This window comes from Hoplias malabaricus, chromosome 13, assembly GCF_029633855.1.
Source record: "Hoplias malabaricus isolate fHopMal1 chromosome 13, fHopMal1.hap1, whole genome shotgun sequence".
Lineage (NCBI taxonomy): Eukaryota > Metazoa > Chordata > Actinopteri > Characiformes > Erythrinidae > Hoplias > Hoplias malabaricus.
In genome coordinates, this window is record NC_089812.1 from 16,230,785 (window position 1) to 16,253,272 (window position 22,488).

At 39.2% G+C, this 22,488-nt stretch overlaps 1 protein-coding gene across 1 annotated transcript; it reads right to left on the reverse strand.

Moving 5' to 3' along the window:
• Positions 1-9,807: 9,807 nt before the first annotated feature.
• On the reverse strand, positions 9,808-20,216 carry otop1 (otopetrin 1). The gene is made up of 6 exons (XM_066643038.1): positions 19,829-20,216; positions 16,569-16,705; positions 15,172-15,230; positions 14,449-14,579; positions 10,858-11,756; positions 9,808-10,173 (listed from the first exon to the last, which is right to left on the reverse strand). Exons 1-6 carry the CDS (start codon positions 20,214-20,216, stop codon positions 10,003-10,005), a joined length of 1,785 nt encoding a protein of 594 aa, XP_066499135.1. The 3' UTR covers positions 9,808-10,002.
• Between the last annotated feature and the right edge of the window lie 2,272 nt (positions 20,217-22,488).

Genomic DNA, 22,488 nt, shown 5'->3' on the forward strand with positions numbered 1-22,488 from the left:
TCAGAACTATAACACAGTTCCAAAACAGGAGGCAGATCCCTCTTATTCATATTTTGCATATTCAAGTCTTTAGTTTCACCTTAAATTGGTAAGTTTAAGAGTCTTATTTGCATTATTCTCCAGCTTCTTATTGAATAATCATTCCACCTTAAACAGCCATGCGAAGCTAAAGCTAGCGCTAGGTTTTATAATCAAAATTCGTTTTGAAACACTTCTTATTTCCCATTTTATCCATATAAATACACGACCAAGTGTACGGCATGTCACAAAAACGTCTACCTACCAGTGAAACGCTTATATTTGCTGTGTACTACCAAGCTTGATTTCTCCGTTCCACCTTAAATAGGTGAAATATGGCGAGGCATTTCATACACACACTCTTACTCCTTAATTTGTTTAAAACACACACACCACAGAGAAACACTCATGAATCTGCCTCAATTTTTTTATAACATACAAACAATGGTATTTACACCTTTCAATCATGCTGTTATTCACCTTCGTATATAAATAGGGAGACCAGACGTCCTCTTTTACCCGGACATGTCCTCTTTTTAGACTTAAAAAAATTTCCGGGCGGAATTTCACAAACGTCCGGGATTTTGTTTTTCTAGAGTTTACATAGAATATGGAGAAGCGTTTCGTTCACAAACTAGTCCCGCCCTCCCCTACTCCGATTGGTTCGCTTAAATAAGAAGGGGGCGTAGCTTAAAATCTACTGATTGGACGGTCTGACTGTAGAGCTACCGTTATTGGTCAATAACCTAAACGTAGACATGTCCTCTTTTTCACCATCTCATATCTCATATCATCTCATATCTGGTCTCCCTAATATAAAACACACAAAACACAGTCCGAACACTTTTAAATGTCACTATGCCCCACTTTCTTTATATGAAACACACATCCTATGGTGTTTACTTATTTGAATCTATACATAGGCATCTGTACTAACATTATTTTCAAAAATTATTTGCTGTTAGCTGTTCAGGAGAAAATTAGCCAGCTCTGTCTCTGTAGTGCTATTCTGTAGTGCTGCTGCTTCTAAACTACCTCCACGTTTAAAACACAAGTCCAACATTTCCTCTCATTTTACTCTGATCATGGAGATTTTTAGAAAGGCAATGGGGCTTTTTGGGACCGTTAAAGTATAACATTAACTCTGTTCATTTGGTCATTTCAAATGACTGGGAGAAGACCCAGGACTTAGCCCCAAGAAAATGTAAGATTTGTTAGATAAGCTTCTTTAGCCAACTAAAACTATATTAGTTAATATGTTGGTTGCACATGATAATTTACTATGAGATTACTTTATGTGAGTGCTTAACTAATACACTCAGAAAAGCATGATGTTAACAAAAACATACAAGCACACAGGGCATTTTTGCCACATTCTGAAAAGAAAACTGCAGTACATTTGTGCTAAATACACTAAACCAGGGGTGTCAAAATACGTGTGGGTAGCGGGCCACATTACACTCAGTTCAATGTCAAGTACAGGCTGGACCACAAAATCTTAAATGGATAACATATCAGCAACTCCTCTTAATTGTTTATATTTATCCACAGCATGCATGTGAATTCACAATTTCAACATACAAAATGGATGAACATGTGCAACACATCCGTTAATAACATCAGTTATTAAAGTAAGGTTAAAACAGTAATTCAGTGCAGTTTGTCTAGGAGGGACTTTGACTCAGTTGGCTGCAGCACTGAATGATGGGCAGCTAACTCTGGCTACTGATTGGCTAAATAAGTGACGACCAATGAGAAGTGTGTTCTCTCATGCTGTGGAGTATTAGCCCTTCCCTCTGGCTAAGGGAGAGCTGCGAAGCTTCTCTGTTTTAAACAGACTCACCTCAGAAATACGGACTAAAAAGCCTCCAGTATCGGTTCCAAACAGAGCACGGTTTTTAGTGTCCAAATACAGGAGGGTTGGCAACCGAAAACAAGGCCCTCGAACTCCAGCTCTGAATCTGACTTGCAGAAATGTGTGCTAGTGCCGAACAGTCAGAAAAGAGAGTGTGTCTACGGATCACAGGAGCTCCACTCCGGACTGGGAACTCAAAAAAAATATACTGCTGCAGCAATGCTGTGAGAGGCTGGTGTGTTTTAGCTTTGACTGTTTCGTTAATCTATGATCACACACCCTGGACTTTTTGTGACTAAGTACAGTAAATAACTTATAGAGTGCTCCTTTTAGAGGTACTATGGACCCCTACTGGACCGGCATGATAATAATAATGATAATAATAACCGTTTTTGTATTTGTCTGAGACAGATATTTAAATTTTTTTAAAAAAACAAATGGATCCTTGTGGCTGCGGTTTCCTCCCATGATCCAAAAACACACGTTAGTAGGTGGATTGGCGACTCAAAAAGTGTCCGTAGGTGTGAGTGTGTGAGTGAATGTGTGTGAGTGTGTGTTGCCCTGTGAAGGACTGGTGCCCCCTCCAGGGTGTATTCCCGCCTTGCGCCCAATGATTCCAGGTAGGCTCTGGACCCACTGCGACCCTGAATTGGATAAGCGCTTACAGATAATGAATGAATGAATGGATCCTTGTGGCTCCGGTTTCCTCCCATGGTCCAAAAACACACATTAGTAGGTGGATTGGCGACTCAAAACGTGTCCGTAGGTGTGAATGACTGTGTGTGTGTGTGTGTGTGTGTGTGTGTTGCCCTGTGAAGGACTGGCGCCTCCTTCATGGTGTATTCCTGCCCTACACCCAATGATTCCAGGTAGGCTCTGGACCCACTGTGACCCTGAACTGGATAAGGGTTACAGATAATGAATGAATGGATCCTTTTGGACAGAGCCTGAAAGTGTATAATTCAAGCATACATTAAATACACAATGTAATATAAATCCCAGTCCAAACATAATTCCTGCCCACTCACTTTGAATCCTGACGAAAACTGACGTTTGACACCGACCGAATCCTGGCCTGACATGAATACAGACCCAAATGTAAACCTTGCCTAAAATTAATATAGAACTAAAATAAACCTTGACTGAAAACAAAATCTGGCCTAAACTAAATACACACAAAGACTAAAATCCCAGCTTCAAGTAAGTCTTCTTCCAACCTGAAACCTGTCCTGAAGAAAGTAGAGGCTGTATTCTGAAGTTCAGCATTCAGAAGAATCCAGGCCACAGAAAAACTGCTAGAAAACAAATCCTCCGCCCAAGAAATAAGCACGTACCTGTTCAGAGTTCACTGTAATCTGAGGTGTGCAACAATTCCTTAAATGTAAGGGTGACTGGGTGTGTATGAGCTTGTTTTTGTGAACGCCAACAGCTTTTAAAGATATCACATCTCACACACTGTTTCTCAAACATAAAAACACTAATGACCCAGAGTGTACAGAACAGACAACACATTTAAAGCAAAGGCGAGTGTCTGGGGGCCAAAATGTAATCTGAGTGCTAAGCTAAAAGGCACAAATCCTATAGGCACACACAGGATAAAATGTCAAAGAGATTGTAGTTTAAATGAGTCTAGCAAACAACAAAAACATAGCTCATACATGCCTCAGATTTCTGTCGAGTCATTTTGGTGGGAAATGTGTTCACGTATTGAGATAACATCACAGACATAGTGTTTCGGATAACACCTCTGTCTCCCACTAGGGGTTCCGTCTCCATTGGGGCAGGAAAATACTGCTGCACTGCTGCAAACATTACATGATTCAGTTTGCCCTGCATTTTCCTGTCATTATACCATCTATAAAATACTTTATTTTTTGTAAATTGCTTAAAATCACATTCACTATACGTATGCACAGTTTTTAGTTTGAAAAAGATCCAACCATATAAACCCGACACAGCAATCCATTGGATTCTCATTACACATACTAGGTCGGGGTTTGCACTCTTGAAATTCTGCTACAGTTTAACATGTTTGTTAGTTTGTTTTCTGGTTTATAACACACATTCAGCCATTGAACTGAATGCTATACGTTTTCTGCATAGAAACAGCTAGATTGCATACATCACACATCAAAAATAGACTCAAAGCTTAGTTTTGCATATATATATATTTTTGCATTACCACATGACTGCCAGTGTGAAAGGCTACAATAATTAATATATGGCATGGTGCATGTTGTGGCAAGATTACCACACCTGGTATGAATTTATCTTATTGCTTCATTAGGCAAATGTACAACAAGCTCTTCAAAAGTGAGTACATATATTTAAAAAAAGAACACCCTAGGTCAGTGGTCACCAACCAGTCGATAGCGATCAACAGATCAATCTCCAAGACCATGCAAGTCGATTGCAATTTATCATGGCTACTTCAGTTATCATGGCTACTAGAGTTTTCGCCTTCAAATGAATATAGCTGTGTCATTCTCTATCTGCAGTGGTTCGCTGGCTAGTTTTGCAGAGACATATAAAGCTGCAGTCACACGGGTTTGTGGCTGCGAATTTAGACATGCGAATTTGCGCCCCTGACCAATAGTGTTGCAGCTCTGTCTCTGCTTTGTCTGACCCAACGTGGTGGCGGCGCTGACCGTTTTGGGTTTTAAAATGGAAAATATACACATTTTTAATGCAGATTACAAATTACAACAGTGAGAGTCCCCAAATTCAGTATCTCAGAAAATGTGAATATTATTTAAGGCCAATACAAGAAAGGATTTTTACAAATGCTGGCCAAATGAAAAGTATGAACGTGAAAAGTATGAGCATGTACAGCACTCAATACTCAGTTGGGGCTCCTTTTACCTGAATTACTGCAGCAATGTGGCGTGGCATGGAGTCAGATCAGTCTGTGGCACCGCTCGGGTGTTATGAGAGCCCAGGTTGCTCTGATAGTGGCCTTCAACTCTTCTGCATTATTGGGTCTGGCGTATTATACATCTTCCTCTTCACATTGGGGTTAAGGTCAGGTGAGTTTGCTGGCCAATTAAGAACAAGGATACCATGGTAGCTTTGGCATTTTGTACAGGTGCCAAGTCATGTTGGAAAAAGAAATCTGCATCTCCATAAAGTTGGTCAGCAGCAGGAAGCATGAAGTTCTCTAAAACTTCCTGGTAGACGGCTGTGTTGACCATGGACCTCAGAAAACACAGTGGACCAACACCAGCAGATGACATGGAACCCCAAACCATCACTGACCGTGGAAACTTTACACTGGACCTCAAGCAACATGGATTGTGTGCCTCTCCTCTCGTCCTCCAGACTCCAGGACCTTGATTTCTAAAGGAAATGCAAAATTTACTTTAACCAGAGAATGTATCTTTGGACCACTCAGCAGCAGTCCAGTCCTTTTTCTCTTTAGCCCAGGCAAGATGGTTCTGATGCTGTCTCTTGTTCAAGAGTGGCTTGACACAAGGAATGCGACAGCTGAAACCCATGTCTTGCATATGTCTGTGCATGGTGGTTCTTGAAGCACTGACTCCAGCTGCAGTCCAGTCTTTGTGATTCTCCCCAACATTTTTGAATGGGTTTTATTTTACAGTCCTCTCCAGGGTGCAGTTATACCTATTGCTTGTACACTTTTTTTCTGCCACATCTTTTCCTTCCCTTCGCCTCTGTATTAATGTGCTTGGACACAGAGCTCTATGAACAGCAGCCTCTTTACCAATGACCTTTTGTGTCTTGCCCTGTTGTGTAGGGTGTCAATGGTTGTCTTTTGGACAAATGTCAAGCAGTCTTCCCCATGATTGTGTAGCCTACAGGACTAGACTGAGATAGCATTTAAGGTTTTGTTTTGAGTTAATTAGCTGGTTAGAGTGTGGCACCAGGTGTCTTCAATATTGAAGTCAAATTTTCACAATATTCAAAATTTCTAACATATTGAATTTGGGGTTTTCATTAATTGTCAGTTATAATCATCAAATTAAAAGAAATAAACACTTGAAATATATTAGTCTGTGTGTAATGAATAATATAAATAATAAAGTTTGACTTTTAGAATGGAATTACTGAAATAAATCTTTTTTTTATGACCAGCACCTGAGGAACAGTTCATGAGAAACACATGAACACATTCAAAACTGTCGGTCTGGGCATGAGCAGAGCTGCTAGAGAATAGGTATTGATTGGTAGCACAACTTGTCAGAACCCGTTTAGCACTTTCAGGCAGTGTACAGCCTCAGGCACCACCACATCCAACACTTACCTGTACATTAATGAAGTAAGTAAACAGTTTCATTTCATGTCAGGAGGAGGTGATAGGGAAATATACAACTTTGTTATTTTAAGAAGCCTAAGCCTGGCATTAGGTATTTTAACACTATATCCAGAAGTTAATGTGAACTTACACAAATATATTTAGTATATATTGTAAAAATCCTGGGAATGTTTGTTTAGTAAAATATTCGCAAATTACTTTGAGAATTTAGTGTACTTTAATCATCTTTAACATGATTCATATTTTAAGTCCGTCTGAAGTAGAGTGACAGTCACGTCCCATAAATGTAAATGTAACAATTCAGTAACTAGACTGTCAAGCTGTTGCATTAGGACTTAATGTAATATACATACAGACATGTACATGAGAGAACTTCATCTTGTAAACATACTATGAAAGAACATTTTTTCAATGTAATATGAAATGTTTACATCGCTGTAAGTGCCAAGTGCCAAAAAAGAAAAAAATGCAATAAAAAATCCAGAAGCTTAGAATGTGTTTTCTCGTCTTTTCCAGTCGCTGTTTTAGAGATATAAGGTTTTGGTAAAACAGTGACAATTATGACAAATGTGTCACATACCGTAAATATGCACAGCTAACTTGTGTGAGAGCAGATGTTGTTTAAACCATCCCTAGAACTGTCCAGAGTCAGGCTTTCCCAAATGAGGACTAGTGAATCAAATAAAGCTATATTCAAACTGATTCTTTCCCCAAACTGGAGATCCACCTGTTCTGAATTACTAGTAATTATTAATTTTGTCCCAGACTGACTCCCAGCCTAATTGAATCTTTCTCCCAAACTAAGTTTAATCACAACTAAAACTAAATTCTGATTCAGCTTGAGTGTTACATTTCAAACTCTAGCCCCAGTTGAATTCTTTTCCAAACTGAACTCTAGCCCAGACAGGACCTGAACTTAACCCTGGCACAAAATAACCCCCGATCAAACTGGAACTTGAATATAACTGAATCATAAAATATATGCTAGTCCTAACTGAATTCTAGCCTAAAATGAATCTCAGCCCATAATGACACATAAATCAAATCTAAGCCCAACATTTAAACTGCAGATTCATTGTAACCCAAATATTAGGTGTACAATTAAGCTTTAAAGCATTTATAATTGTAATTCAAAACTCAATGATATGCTGCTCTTTTGTCATTTTATTCAACAAAAAACAACCTAAACATGAAGTATTGTGAAAATGGTGAGTAAAGAATTTACTGGTGGTGGCAATGGATTTGTTCTCTTCTTATTATAATATTATATTGATAATATTGTCAGTTTTGGTTTAGATGATGTAAAGATGGGGATTTCAATGTTAGTCTTTGTGGATGTAGTGTATTTATTTTTAGTTTACACTTGTTTTTTGAATAAAATGACAATTGTCATTAATTAAATACTATGCCACAGTTACCATTAAATATTAGAATTATTGAATTACAATTATACATTACACAAAAAAACTTTAAAACTTATTTGAACATCTAATAAAATCCCAGAAAAATATTCTGACCAAAACAGAGTTTTTTTCCCAGATCAAATAAAGGCCTAAAACAAACCACATCTTAACCATAATCATGGGCCAAAGGGGCCAAAATTACAATGCAGTTTCTGTTCTCTTGTCATATTAAAGCAAAATCATTCATTGTCTGTAAACACTATCCAGTTCAAGGTGGCGGAGGGTCTAGGGCCTACCCAGAATCACTGGGCGCAAGACGGGAACACACCATAGAGGGGGAGCCAGTCCATCACAGAGTGACACACAGTCACACATTCACACCTACGGACACTTTTGAGAAGCCAATCCACCTGCCAACTTGTGTTTTTGGACCATAGGAAGAAACCAGAGCACCTGGAGGATACCCACGCGGACACAGGGAGAACACACCACACACCCCACAGTCACCTGGAGTGCGGCTTGAACGCACAACCCCAGAACGATTGAGTTTTGTGACAGTGACACTATCTGCTGCACCAACCTGGCCACCTCTAAAGCAAAATAATAATAATTTTAAAGGACAAAACACACACACAAACAAATAAAATCGACATTTCACTGCTGTTTTGTGTACAGTTCACATATAATCTGTTATATTTGTTTGAACACTCCTTGAAACTCAGTAACACAGTATGTAAAATATATATTGAGATCATTTTACTGTATGTATGGCTCTGGACTCTCATCAACAGAGGAATTCAAGTCTTTAGCATCGCTGGCACAAGAGAACATGATCCATCAAAGTACATATAATATACAAACAAATACAGAACTCAAAACAAAATAACAGATTGTTTTTCTTTCTGTTACTGTAGCCCTTTTACTGTTCCCAACAGAAGCATGTGGTGTAGTATTGAAAAAGTTAACATTAAATATTAATAAAAGCCTTTGTATTTGTTCTGTGTTCGTGAGCAAGTGAGCAGTGGACACTACAGGTGCCCATTTTTCATCAGTGATTTTAAACAGTGTAAATAAATATGAAAACTGAGAACTGATATGCAATTAATGATAATAACAAACTATATATAGGTTGGCTTAACATCAACTGACAATTAGAAACAAAAGAACAACTGACCACCAGAATCAGAAACATGATAATAGATTTTAAAATGGAATAATAAGTGTAAACCCACTGCTCAGTACTGATCACTTTTTGACCTAATAAGAAACAAATAATAAAAAAATCATGAAATATTAATTAATATCAAATGCATGAATAGTTAGAATACATACTATTGTGTACATCGATTAGTTAAGAGTATTATAAGGGAGAGTCCTGATGTGTCTCGCATAATTGAGGAAAGTACACTATAACAGTCGCTCACTGAAATTATTTCTGCCTTCTTGAAAATAAATTGAAGTAACAGTGATATTTACTGTTCCCAAATATGGTGTAAATACATACCATCAGAGGTATGTCAAAATATTTCTTTATTCTAAGTATTGGTGCCATCTTCGGGACATATTTGATCCCTGGGATGCAACTGCAATCTGTAACCGGGGGTCCATAAAAGAGCTTAGTGGACCTCACTCGTATTCAGTGAAATCGTACCTCCATCGAACCCGCTATTTCACAGAAATGTAGTTAAATTAGAAGTCAAGCATGTATTTTAGCTGACATAAGATAATTAAACCAGAGTCCAAGGGAGTCGATTTGCAGGGACATGCTTTACTCCTGCATGCCCTTGTCTGTATTTCACAGTAAGAGTTCCTAACCTATATCTGACTGGCTGTTTTGTTGATGTGCAATTTCTAACAACTAAGGCAGCAGTATATCAAGGGTTTGTAGATATTTTTGCACTGCACTTTGAAATACAGATACTGCAGAAGCCAGATTAATATTAATATGTGATCATCTTGATCCATCTAGATCAATCAATGTTCATATAAACTGATAAATGTAACTATTTTGGTAAAAAAAATATTACAGGTCACTCATTAATATCGCACCATATTGATTACCCTAAGGATATAGTGTATTTCAAGGAATTTTGCAATTTTATGACCTGAAACTTAAATGTGTGGTTAGCATTAGCACCAACAAAAAGCAACTCAGCTCCAAGCCAGAGAAAGAACTGAAGGCAGATCTTAAAAACAACCAAACTGAGAACATTTGGACAGGTTGCATAGCGTGCATATGGGGCTCTCAAGGTGTTGAATGTACTTAGAAATGCTTCAAAGTTCTGCATGTCTACAACACAACACCTTGTGAGAGACATAGTCTATCCAATCATTGCAAGGAGAAGGCAGGCAGTTTTTATTCTATCCAATCAGCATAGGAAGAAAAAAGGTTCAGTTTTGAGAACTGCCTCATTCACCACATTTCTGGCTAGAACCAGTGTTGGGTCAGGTTCTCAGATCTTGCGGAAAACCTCAAAAAGGGCAGCCACCGAGTGCATGCGATAGAAGAGGCTCATGGGAAGGGCAAAATTCAGCACTGTGCTCCAGATTGGGAACCCAAAGGAAGCCTCCTCCAGGCCGTTATCAAACTGCGGCCGACAGCCAAATGCAGGCAGGATCCAGAGCTATGAAACATAATAAGAAACAGCACATGAATTGAAGACTTCAAACAGAGACATAGCAACACAATGAGCAAATGGATCTATATGAATCTTAGACTGTGTTTATGGGGGAATAAAGTTTTTCAGTGACCCCCTAGTGGTCAAACTTGTAATAAATGTTTTGCCTGAAAGGACAAACAGTATATTTGTTGCAACCAACATTAAAGTTAGTAAAACATTAAACATTAGTATTGTAAAGCTCTACCAGAATCTAACCATTTGTATTAAAGCCGCTTTTCCACTGAGTGGTACACACTGAGACTCAGCTCAGCTTTTCTGCTTTTCTGCTATTTGAGTTCTGGTCCTAGAACCAGGTTCTTATTTAGTCTCATAGTCCAAAGCGAGCCGAATAGGGACTAAACTGTGATGTGTAAAACTTGCAGAGCACTGATTGTCCAGCACAAACTCTTCATCTGTAAAATCTCCAGCTACAGCATAGGTCACATTTGTTAGAGACAGGGTTTGAGACGACACTGGCTATTTTTTGTGGAGGGAGCTGTTTTTATGGAAAACCAACCAGGAACAGACAATGTAGAACTGAGCCAAGTTGAGTTGGTACCATGCAATGGAAAAGCACTATTAGAGAAGTGGTTCTGGATCACACAAGACTACACTGATAGCAGCGTTTGCAATAATGAGGAGTCTCACCGAAATGTTGCACATGAATAGGAAGATGGCAATATTTTTCAGGACCTGCCTCTTCTTGCCAGGTGTGTCCTGGACATCATGTCCCATAGAAAGAGACACATCTTTGCTCTTTTTGTCATATGTGTGTTTATCACTCTTGCTGCTCTCTAGCACCTCAAAGGGTTTGTCTGGACTTTCGAACGCATGGTTAACAATGCCGTCGTATGGAGGTGCCATGGATGACGCGACTGAGAAAATCTCATGAGAGGTGGTACTGTGGACTGTGAGTTCTCCAGGCTCACGGCGCCGACGGTAGAGGGATTCAATGATGAACAGGTTCTGCACACACTTCTCCAAGACCAACAACAATGCATAGGCTAGATTGCTCCATTGATAGGAAGAGTAACTCTTAGCCCCACTCACTGCTACCACACTGCACCAGCATAAGAGCCATGATCCCACAGACGAACCCAGCAGCAGCTTGGCATCAAGAGTCCTGGCTGGATTCGGTGCTGTGTCCATAGGCCATTCCTCCACTCGGTAGATCAAGAGTCCCATGGCTCCAGCCAGGCTCATGCAGGCCAGAATCACAATGCCAAAAGTGTAGAACATAGAAATTGCCCTTTCACGGGCATCTGCTGACTCTTCTACATGGATGATGTAGATGATCAAAACAGTAATGGAGCTGGCCAAGGTGAGCAGACCTAAAAGAGGCCCTAGAAGCAGACAAGAACCACTTCCTGATGCATGCTTCTGGTTGGTCTGGTGGTCTAAGTTGCGACCAATGTTTTTCCACATGACAAAGAGAAGGACCGAGACGAAGATGTGGTACTCAATGTTGAAGGGGCAGAGGTAGTACAAGCTGCTACTGAACATTGAGCATGCACTTGTTGTGCAGTTACAGTTGGGTTCCTCAGGATCTGAAAATGAGGGAAGGATAGAAGTGATAAGGCAAAATGTTTAGTATCATAATAATTGAGTGAATTAATTTATTCATTATCTGTGGCTATTTTATCTAGTTCAGGCTCACAGTGGGTCAGGAGCCTACCCAGAATCACTGAGCGCAAGGCAAGAACACACCCTGGACTTGTATTCAGTATCCAGTATCAAAGATATTGCACAAGGCTTCTCTGCACTAAAGCCTCTTTCACAGAACCTATGCCACTGAGGGATCTTGCTTTGCTCACAGGTGCCACCCCAGAGCTACAGTCAGCTTTTGTATTTGAAGACAGCCCTGCAGCTATGTTTCCACTTGCCCTGAATATGATTCCAATCAATGAAGTCCAGACTGAAGGGGAGGTATTAGAGTAACTCATATTCAGAGGCAACTTCCAGAGGTGTTTGATATGGTAGCAGACACTCTTCCACATGTGCCTTCAGGTGACATTTATGCCCTAGCCTGTAGGGTTATCCCTTGCTAAGATCTGGTGTCTGACTTTAGGTATGTCCTACTTATTGTCCAGAACCCACCTCTGTTTTCTACTTTTACTGTTGTTTCTGCTCTACCTGAAGATTCCCCTCCCTTCTCTATTCCTACCACTTGATCAAATCAGATACATGAACACACTGCTTAATTTGTTGCACTAACCTGTTCACCATCTGATTCAGATTTTAAATGGACTTCTCATTCCACTCCAGATTCACTCAAGGCCCTTAACAAAGCTATGTTTTCAGTTCTTCTGTCTGCCACAGATCTGGCCTTAAGGTAATAAAGCCCCTTTATTCTATCAAATTCTGGGAAGGGACCAACTTCAGTCCACAACATTTGTCCCGTACAGTTGTTATACAGAATTTATCCCACTAGTAAAGACTAGTAATGTCTGAGTAAGTGCATGTGTGAATGGAGACACTAATGTCCCAGAGTACTCCCGCATGTGCTGCACAAGTGCCGCTCCATGCCTAAAGCACACTGATTATCTCCAGCTGCAAAAATGTGTCTGAATGGTTCTCCCTCTGTGGTGAATGGATGATTCTTTAGAATTCCTGACCTGATACTCTGGAGTTTCTCCAAAGTTCATATGTGAAAGGGGTTTTAGTTGTAAATTCTGAGCACATCACTTTTGACTGTTTAGATCCAATACAATCTTACTCAAGTTACTAATGCTTCTCCAAGTCTCCTATTCTGTACCATATCCCTTTTTTGCCCTTTCTTCAACTTCAACCAAACTTAGCACCTGATTTGTCATCACTTATGCTGTACTTAACTCTTCTTCATCTTGTGTGAAAACATGGGTATTTCCAACTCTGTATTTATCTTTCTAGGTGTAAGTAAAAATAGTAAAATGTAAATGTAGATGTCTTCAGGATTTTTATTTTTCCAGTATCTATCCCCAGCTGTTACACAGAATTCTGTCACTGCCTTCACTTGTGACAATATCCTTTCAATATCTCTGATGGTTGAACGTCTATTGCCTTTCGAGGTCATGCAAAACTCATCTTGCCTTGTTAGGCTGCAGTTCATCCACTTATTGGTCCAAGTGCTGTTCATGACTGGATCAGAGTGCGATCTTGTCTCTGACCCTAACTCTGCCCTCTGCCTTGACACTTTCTTAGGTTTCAACTGCAATTTGTTTTTATTCTTTGTAAATATTGTGCTTTGTTCATTTGTGAATTCACACTCTCAGTCTCAGTGTAACCCCTAATTTGTATAAAGTGCTTTTGTCTTGTTACTTGCATTTTGCCTTTATATGCCACCTTAAACACTTTTTCAGCCTCTACCAGCAAGTTCACTCCTCCCACACCCCCTTCAGCTTGTAGTAAAGAGTCAATAGATTGTAACCCTTTTTATGTTTAATAAAACAAAAAATCACAAGATATTAAAATAAATGTAACACCTGTCTCATCCCATTTTGTGCACTTTTACTGATGTGGGAGCATGGTTTTTTCCCTACTTTGTCTATCTTCATGAAACAAAAACCAACAAAGAGCCCAGACCTATACTTTCAACTGAAGTTATCGGCAATGCTCAGCCTGACTTCATTTTACATCTTGTATCTATCTTGTAACTATCCACAAGGTTTTATCACACTGATGTGATGAGCAACTCTTGAGGTTTAACTCTTACATAACACTTTCATGATTTTGTTTTAATTCAAAATCTGTCGTTCATTAAAATCAAAAAAGCATAATGGAAAAAGCATAAACAAGTCATTATTGTGCTTATTGTCAGTGACATTCATATCAGTAATGCATTTATTGTTGATAATCGTGCCAAACCAGTGGGCAGAGCAGCTGTGGGGTCAGTGGGGCTTCTGTTTGGCCGGATATGAGAGCAGAGGTCTGCGGAGTATCAGTTACCTTAACAGCAACTTCAACCAAGGAAATGTGGTAGAGGAGGAGGGAGAATGGGGCAACATCCAGATTAAGCGTGTGGGGGCAGAAGAGGGCTAGTCACGGGGGAAGGGGCAAAGGGGCAAGTGTGTGTGCTGCCTGAAACCCTAGCCTAGTCAAAAAAAAAAATAAAAATACACGCTGGATTACTTGCACCAACCTCCTCTGAAAGGACCAGTGGAGCAAGCCTCAAGGGGACTATTGTCCACTTTCTTAACCAACAGGCAGCTCACACCATATCTTTCTCTCTCACATTCACATACAGACAGGCCCATGGCTTACCCACAGTGAAGTTGAAATATCCAAGAGCTACGAGTCGTCTCTTGTGGTCATTGAGAGCATGTTCAGCTTCAGTCATCACTCCGTTACTCCAGAGCAGGAGGTTAGTGAACACAGCATGGATAACACCAAACCTACGGCAAACAACCACACAAATTCAACAATAACACAGCATACTGTATCTATACAGGACTATTTTACAATGTACGTGTATACATCATCCCTACTAACCACCACAAAGCAAACTGGCACAAACTAATCTTCAGAAGATTGGGGGGTGGTCCAACATTGCTTCCTTAAGCAGCAATTCACTTACATATACTAGTTGGACTAGCCAAATCAATGACATAAGTATTTGAATCAGATTTTTATATATATTTAAACTATTCAAATACTTATGACACTGATTTAGCTCCATATAAATACCAAACTTTAATTGTCCATTGTATTATTTTATTGTTGGACAATTTTGGGTTTTCCCTACACAATACACTTGAACAAGACCAATAGTAGCATGTTAATTTATTAATTAGCTGAACCAAATGAGGTAGAAAATGACCCGGACTGGGATTGGGAAGTCCTGGACTAAAGGAAAAATAGAAAAATTTCAGTACACCCTACTCAAGATAGTTCTTACTTGCTACTTTTACATCTATTTAGGCAGTTTTAGTTAATATTTCTTTGCAATACCAGCTTTGTATCAACTTTAAAATGTAAGACTGTTACCTTTCCCATGTCTCGTGTCTCTTAATGATATCCTTGATGTGGAACCAGAGAAAGTGCACCTGCAATTATGAAAAAAAAGATTAATCATCATAAACCTACACAGACCAATGTGCAGAATAGTAATTTGGTTTGACTGCTATAGGACAAGCAGGTGGCACAGCAGGTAGTGTCACAGTCACACAGCTCCAGGATTCTGAGGTTGTGGGTTCAAGTCCTACTCCAGGTGACTGTCTATGAGGAGTTTGGTGTGTTCTCCCTGTGTCGGTGCGGGTTTCTTCCAGGTGCTCTGGTTTCCTCCCACAATCCAAAAACACACATTGGCAGGTTGATTGGCAACTCAAAAACGTGTCCATAGGTGTGAGTGAGTGTGTATCGCTCTGTGAAGAATTAGCGCCCCCTTTATGATTCTGGGTAGGCCCCGGACCCAACACCACCCTAAACTGGATAATCAGATACAGACTCATTTTAGATTAGTTTATTTACTGGGGAATTGTTCATAATGGGTGCATCCACTGAGATTAAAAATGAAGATTTAAACCCACCCTTGGTGGCACCTCTAACTGGGCTTCATAATCACTGGTGGTCAAGGTTATTTTAATGCAATGTCAGATACTCTTAAAAAAAAGTCTGGACCGTCATCAGATCTAAGAAATCTGAAAGCTGCCTAAAATGGTCAATCATACTAAAGCCTTGAAACAGCCTAGAAGAAGAGACCATAGCTAGAGAGCAAAATGAAAGACGTTCATGCTCTGTATGAGTGTGTGGAACAGAGCAGGCATTGTTTACAGACCACCCAAACTCCTTAGCACTACCAGGAGAGAGCAAAACTGAATTAATAATGATAAACTTGATTCAAGAATTTTTTAAAAACCTTTTCTAAATAACTTATCTGCAAAAACAGTTGGGTTTAGTGTGTGTACAGTTACAGTGCACTAGGCTTGTGTGATATGAAAGTCTGATCACCACTAATATCAGTGATGTTAATATCAGCATGTTCAAAGAATGTTTTGAGACAAATGATTCAGGGGTCTGAATTTTGGAGATGTGGTAAAAATTTGCACACACATTCTCTTCCAACATTTTTTCTGAAGTGTTAATAGATCTTTTGCCCACTTTTACTGTGCCAACGATACCTAAAGTTCTGGGAACTCCATTCTATATCTATCTAGATATAGGTATATATGCTGCTCCAGAAATAATCACAAATGTCTTTTTCAACTCATCGCTCAATAGAGCATAGTTCCACAGATCCATGCTAGCATGCTTTCTATCATTCTTTTCAAAGTTTGGGATTTGGCATGGAGACCATAGACTCAAGCTTTTTCAGATTTATGGACTTATATTGTATATCACTGTATTTTCTGTAACTTCACTAAGTAATAATTTGGTGAACTCACCTGTGACACAGTGTGGAGAGCATGGACCACTGGGTAGACCCCCAACATGACGGACACACAGGCCTGATACCCAACAAAGCTACCAATGCGGAAAGCATCCATGATGAGGGAAAGCAGTGCCAGCATGGTGAGACCTCCTGCACACAGATGCAATAAAGCCCCTAAAATCAGCTACAACATGTACACCTCATCTCAGGGCCACAGAGCAGAGCTAAGGGTTATCTTTGTTGCAAGTTAAAGAGCACATTTTTACACTTCATACCTAATGCCGTCTTATTGCTAGTGTCTACCCTAGTGCCATAGTGCAGAACCCTGAACATTATGGTATCCATAGTATTGTTCTAGAGTTTTGACCAAAATAGGTTTTGCCAAACTTATTCCCAATATATATAACCTATATAACTAACATGCTGCCATAGAACATGGTTCTGGCCATTACAGTAGTTACAGAAAATACAGAAATTGAAAGTCATCAGGGCTATTCCTTGCTATAAACCATATGTATAACATAAGAGACTTCAGGCCAGCACAGGGCACCAATAATATCCCTTAATGTTTCAGCTCTGTTTAAAAGTGGGTACCTTAAGAACAGAATTCAGAATTTAAAAATATATATATTAATATCCCCCAATTTTTTCTACCCCAGACTGGGTCTCAGTGTGAATACCGCAGTTTTTATTCTTTGCTATGCTCCTGAGTACTGTTCTCACCACAGTTCTCTTTATGTAATTCTTCAAAAACACTTTGAGTAATTTTTTATTTAAAAATCTGTACCTCAATATTTAGTATCTAAAAATAAAATAAAGTTTGGATGAAGGATCTCAGAATGTTGACAATAATAAATTTTTAAAAAATCAGTGTAATAGCAAATCATTTCTAATTTTGATTTTTAAAATGTGATTATGTTGAGATGCCAAAATAACGTAAGGAAAATATGTAATTTTGAGTTATTTTTGTGTAATTGTACCTGGCAGTGTTTTGTTTTTGTGCAAATAAAGCATGAAATACACATGCTGCTAGAGTTCCTGTATATTGTTGGGTTATGTTTAGATTTAGGATTATATGCTGGGTCAGGATTTAGCCCTGGGGTTGTGCTTGATGATGTGTGCTTTCCACACTTTTATTTCACAAAAAAATAAGAGTCACTAACATACCCACTATACTGTTTGCTTAAAGTCCTCAAAATCCTTGGTCAAGTTCAATATTTTATTTTTAAGTGAATTTGTGAACATATATCTAAAAATTTTAAATAAAGATTCATGATCAGTTTATGAATCACTCCAAACTAAGGCCTTACTCCAAAGGTTTAAGAAGTGGTAGGATTTGATTTTGCCATCTTCTACTTTATACTTAAATACTATGAATATCTGAGCATCATCTTTTCATTGTAAATTGATTCATTTCTGGACATCTTACAAAGAAGTGACCTTTTATTTAACATTTTACTCATTTCAAAGAAATCTTTGACTTTTCCCTGCTCATGGAACTAATTAATTGGTCACTTGATACCTCCAAAATCCATATACATCTTTAAAATGTTTGACCATAAAGAAAGCTCAATAAAACCTGAATAAATAAACAGTACTGACCAACAATTTAAATTCACGAATGCATTTCAGTCAATGTCAGACACATCTGAAACAGTCAGGCTGAGCCAAAACCGGAGAACCCTTTGTAAATGATTAGCCTTAATCTAATTTCTTCAGGTAAATTCAGATTCAGATCAAATTCTGTGTCTACCATTCTGATTTTAGAGAAAAATAAAGCACAAACCCTGCTATAGCACACATTTCAGACAATCGTCTCAACATCCCTGACAGAAAAAAACACTGTGAAGTCATTTTCATTGATCTCTCTAAACGCTTTTGATACAGTTGAGCTTTCATTACTTACTTAATAAAAACTACAAAAATGGCTTTGACTTAAGTGCTACAAGTTAGACTAGAAATTATATTGAAAAACAGTAATGTGTGACACTGTGACCAAGTAAAACAGAACTAATACCAGTAACTAAGTGGGTGCCTCAAGGTTCAATCCTTGGACCAATTGTTTAATATATAATATCTGTATAAATGCATTGTCACAGCCAAATTGGGTTGCAAACTATTCTGTACTGCTCTGCAGAACATATTTGAGTTGCAGTGGAATTATTTAATACATTTTACAAATAAAACCAGCCTTAAATATAGAGAAGTATAGAGAAAACTAATTGCTGTTTTCCAGTGTCTATGACATTTTTAAAATCACAACCCTGTTGGCATCTGACACTGAAAGAGTTGAATACAAGTGAATATGTGAATACATACTCTGGCATGTGGCTAGAAGGTGACTCTAATTTTAGTAATTACCACACTAACAACATCTTGGCTGCCTTTATTGAAACAATGTGTAAAAAATATCTGGATTATGGTGATGTTGTGTACTGCGCTTAAATTTATAGAGCTCTGTTTATCCCTCTGCTTTAAAATTCATTACTTTGGACACTCATGCAGTTCTTACTTTATACTTGTATGCCATTTTTATTCATTGATTGTATTATTTTATTACTCTTGGATTATAGATAACATTATGTTTGGCTTTAATATGTTTTTGTTGTTTTTATATTTGCCATAGTGAATATATAAATTATTTCATTATTCCTATTGGGTCTTAATGAACTTTAACATGGTTTTAGTATTTTTCGCTGCTTAATAATATTATAATTATTTGATCTTAGTAAACGTCATAATTTTAGTTGACTTTTTTTTGTTTTAGTTTAGTTTTTTTAGTCAATGAAATAAAATGAAATAAATCCAATTTTGTTTGTCATTTACCATATTTTCTTATTATTTCAACCTCGATTATTAATTTTGTTGTTTCTGTAATTTTATATATATAGTTGTATGTTTTTAATTTTTTTCTAATCATGTCCCATTATTACTATTATTATTATTATTATTATTATTATTATTATTATTATTATTGCTTTGTATGGGTTTACAAAAAAATTCTCACAACTGTTTATTTTTTTATTGCTGTTTATTTATTTTATCATTACTTTCTGTATGGCCTCGATTTCACTAGAAATGAGGGTCATCCTTAATTAAAGCTTGATTGATTGATTGATTGATTAAATGATTATTAACAGAGAATGTTAACATATTGCCACCATCCGTGCTCATTCTCTTCCTTTCCTTCCTTTTTCTGTGACTCTCCTGTTTTAAACTGCCCACTGAAGGGCCCCTCGCGGACCAGCCGTAGCGGGTGAAAGGCGCTCTTACCTCGAATCCAGCTGGTGGCGGCGTGCGCGTCTCTCTCGGGCGGCACGCTGCGCCTGCGTTCCCTCCGCACCATGTAGCAGAGCATCCACGTGAGCTGCACGAGCATGAGCGCCGTGAGGAAGGACAGCACGGTTTCCTCGCTCGCGGTGGGGCCTTGGTACGCCAGCGCGAGCATCAGCGCCACCCCCACGAGCAGCAGGTTGATGCCGTACTGCGCGCTCAGCACCTCGCCGCTCTTCTGCGGGTACTTCTTACCCAGTCTGCCGCGCAGCGTGTGCAGCAGCTTCTTCTCCCGGTCCGAGGAGGAGGTGGAGGACGTCGAGGAGGAAGAAGAGCTGGGGCAGTACTTGCTGAGGAACATCGGGTCCAGGCTGCTGTGCTCCACCATGGTCCCCGAGAGCGCAAGTGGTACAAGGCAAAGAAACGCAAAGTGTGAGACGCTAGAGTCGCATGCGTAAAGACGCACAACGAGAGACGCTAGTTACTTTTCCACCGCTTTTACGAGCTTCTAAAACACTTGGATGTAATAATGCCCCCGGAGTCCTCAGATAGGCTTGGTGTTCAGTTCTAATGAACTGTACTGGTCATTTTAATGTAGAACTATAGGCAGAGTTTACATTAAAGTAACTTACTCACTAACTTATTACCCGGTCGTCATAGAAATCTGACGCTGCATTTCACTGAAACCGCTGACGCTGACGCAGCACGGTAGGAAGCCCAATGCAAGTGCTTCAGCAACAAGAAACGGGGTTCAAACCAGTAGTTGGGAATCATTCGTTTGGCGCAAAGCGTAACAACGCGCAGTCAATGCGCAAAGGCGCAAAAAACTCACGAACACTTCGTCCTCCCTCCGCGCGTAAAGGCTCCGGGGCGCGCTCCCGTGGCCGAGGAGAAAGACAGGCAGCGACTATATATACCTGGTATTGATGTGTGTGTGTGTGTGTGGCCAAGATTAAGCGTGCTTAGATTGGGTTTCCGCCCTCCGCACTTCCACTCTCCGCTCTAGACTCCTGCACCTAACTCAGAGCTCCATGTGGAAAGCCAAAGGGCTCAGAAACGCCCACCACTGAAATCACGTGACCAAACCATGCCCACCCCCAGAATCAGGAAGAAAAAGGAAGATTTATAGCCTACATTCCCAATTTAAAATGAGTTTAGATGTAACTCTACATTTTCACCTTCAAATATTATTAAACAATTAGTCCCTGCCATGGCCTCTCTCCAAACATCCATCCGAACCGTCGCTCTCCTGCCGTTCAAACTGATATGATTGGTTCCTTAGTTTTATAATATCGGAGACCACTGCAGTTTCAAAGCAGAAATGCTACTCATGTCACGTCTTCTACACACTTAAAAATAATGGTTCTACAAAGGACCTTTTATTAAAGCAAATGGTTCTATATAGACCCTGAACACTGGAAGAACATTTTGCATGATTAAATGTTTCTTTGCATTGTGAATGGGTTCTTCAGATTGATGGACAATATGCTATAGATGGTTCTATATAGCACCTTTTTAGAAAAGGGTCCTATATGGCACAAAAATTGGTTTCTCTACTGTAACAAGCCTGACATTTTAACAACTGTTTTTGGTGTCATATAGAACCCTTTTCTAAAAGGTGCTTTATAGAACAATCTATAACACGCTCTCCATCAATCTAAAGAACCTTTTCATGATGCAAAGAACATTTAATCATGCAAAAGTGTTCAGGGTTCTATATAGAACCATTTCCTTTAATAAAAGGACCTTCTGTAGAAGACGTATCATGAGTGACATTAGCAGCCAAAACCATGACAGTGCATTTCTGTTTTAAAATCTGTAGTGATCTCAAATGAGTGAATTCTGACAGCCTGGGTTTCTGGTGTCATAAACCTAAAGAACCAATTATATTTTAGCTTACACGGGAGGGGTTTTGAGCCTCAGGAGAGTGGCGGATGGGATAGATGGGTGGAGAGAGATAGTGGTAGGGACTAATTGCCTATTTCAGATATTCAGGGTTCAACATAGAACCATCTCCCTTACTTAAGAACATTTTTAAGTGTGTATTGTAAAGGTCATGAACTGGGACGGCCAGGAAGTCAAGTCAGTGACAACAGCTTATCTGCCGCTTCATCAGTGGACACTGGATGTTTTTGGCTATTAAACAAAGATTAATATAAATAACCCCCTCCATCCTTCAACACTGATGACCAAAAAGTGTCTGCTAAAGTTTATAGAATTCAGGCTAATTGTGATGACCCAGTAACCGCACCCATAATAGGATTTAATGTAATTTAATTTGTAACATTAAGTTTTTATTTTTGTACTGACATGTTATTACTAACCGGCACATCACTGCGATAGTATCTGACACGGTTTACACATGCATTTTGCAAGTGAATCTGATTTCTTGTGACACTTCATAATACACTTATGAAGCTTTCTTTCCTGTTTTATACATGCCTTACCGACCCTTCTTTTTTCAGGTGTTTCCACATGATACCTGACATTAATACCTTTAATATCTTTAGACCTGGTTTGCTGCATGTATAAACTGCCAAGATGGGCCTTTCTGAGCCTTTCATCGCTGGACATGGGGGTGGTCTTGTGTTAGGCAGCGGTGGGATCAGATGCTGCGATCAGAAGCGGTGCAGGAGTGGAGCGTAAAGCCGATGAACGTT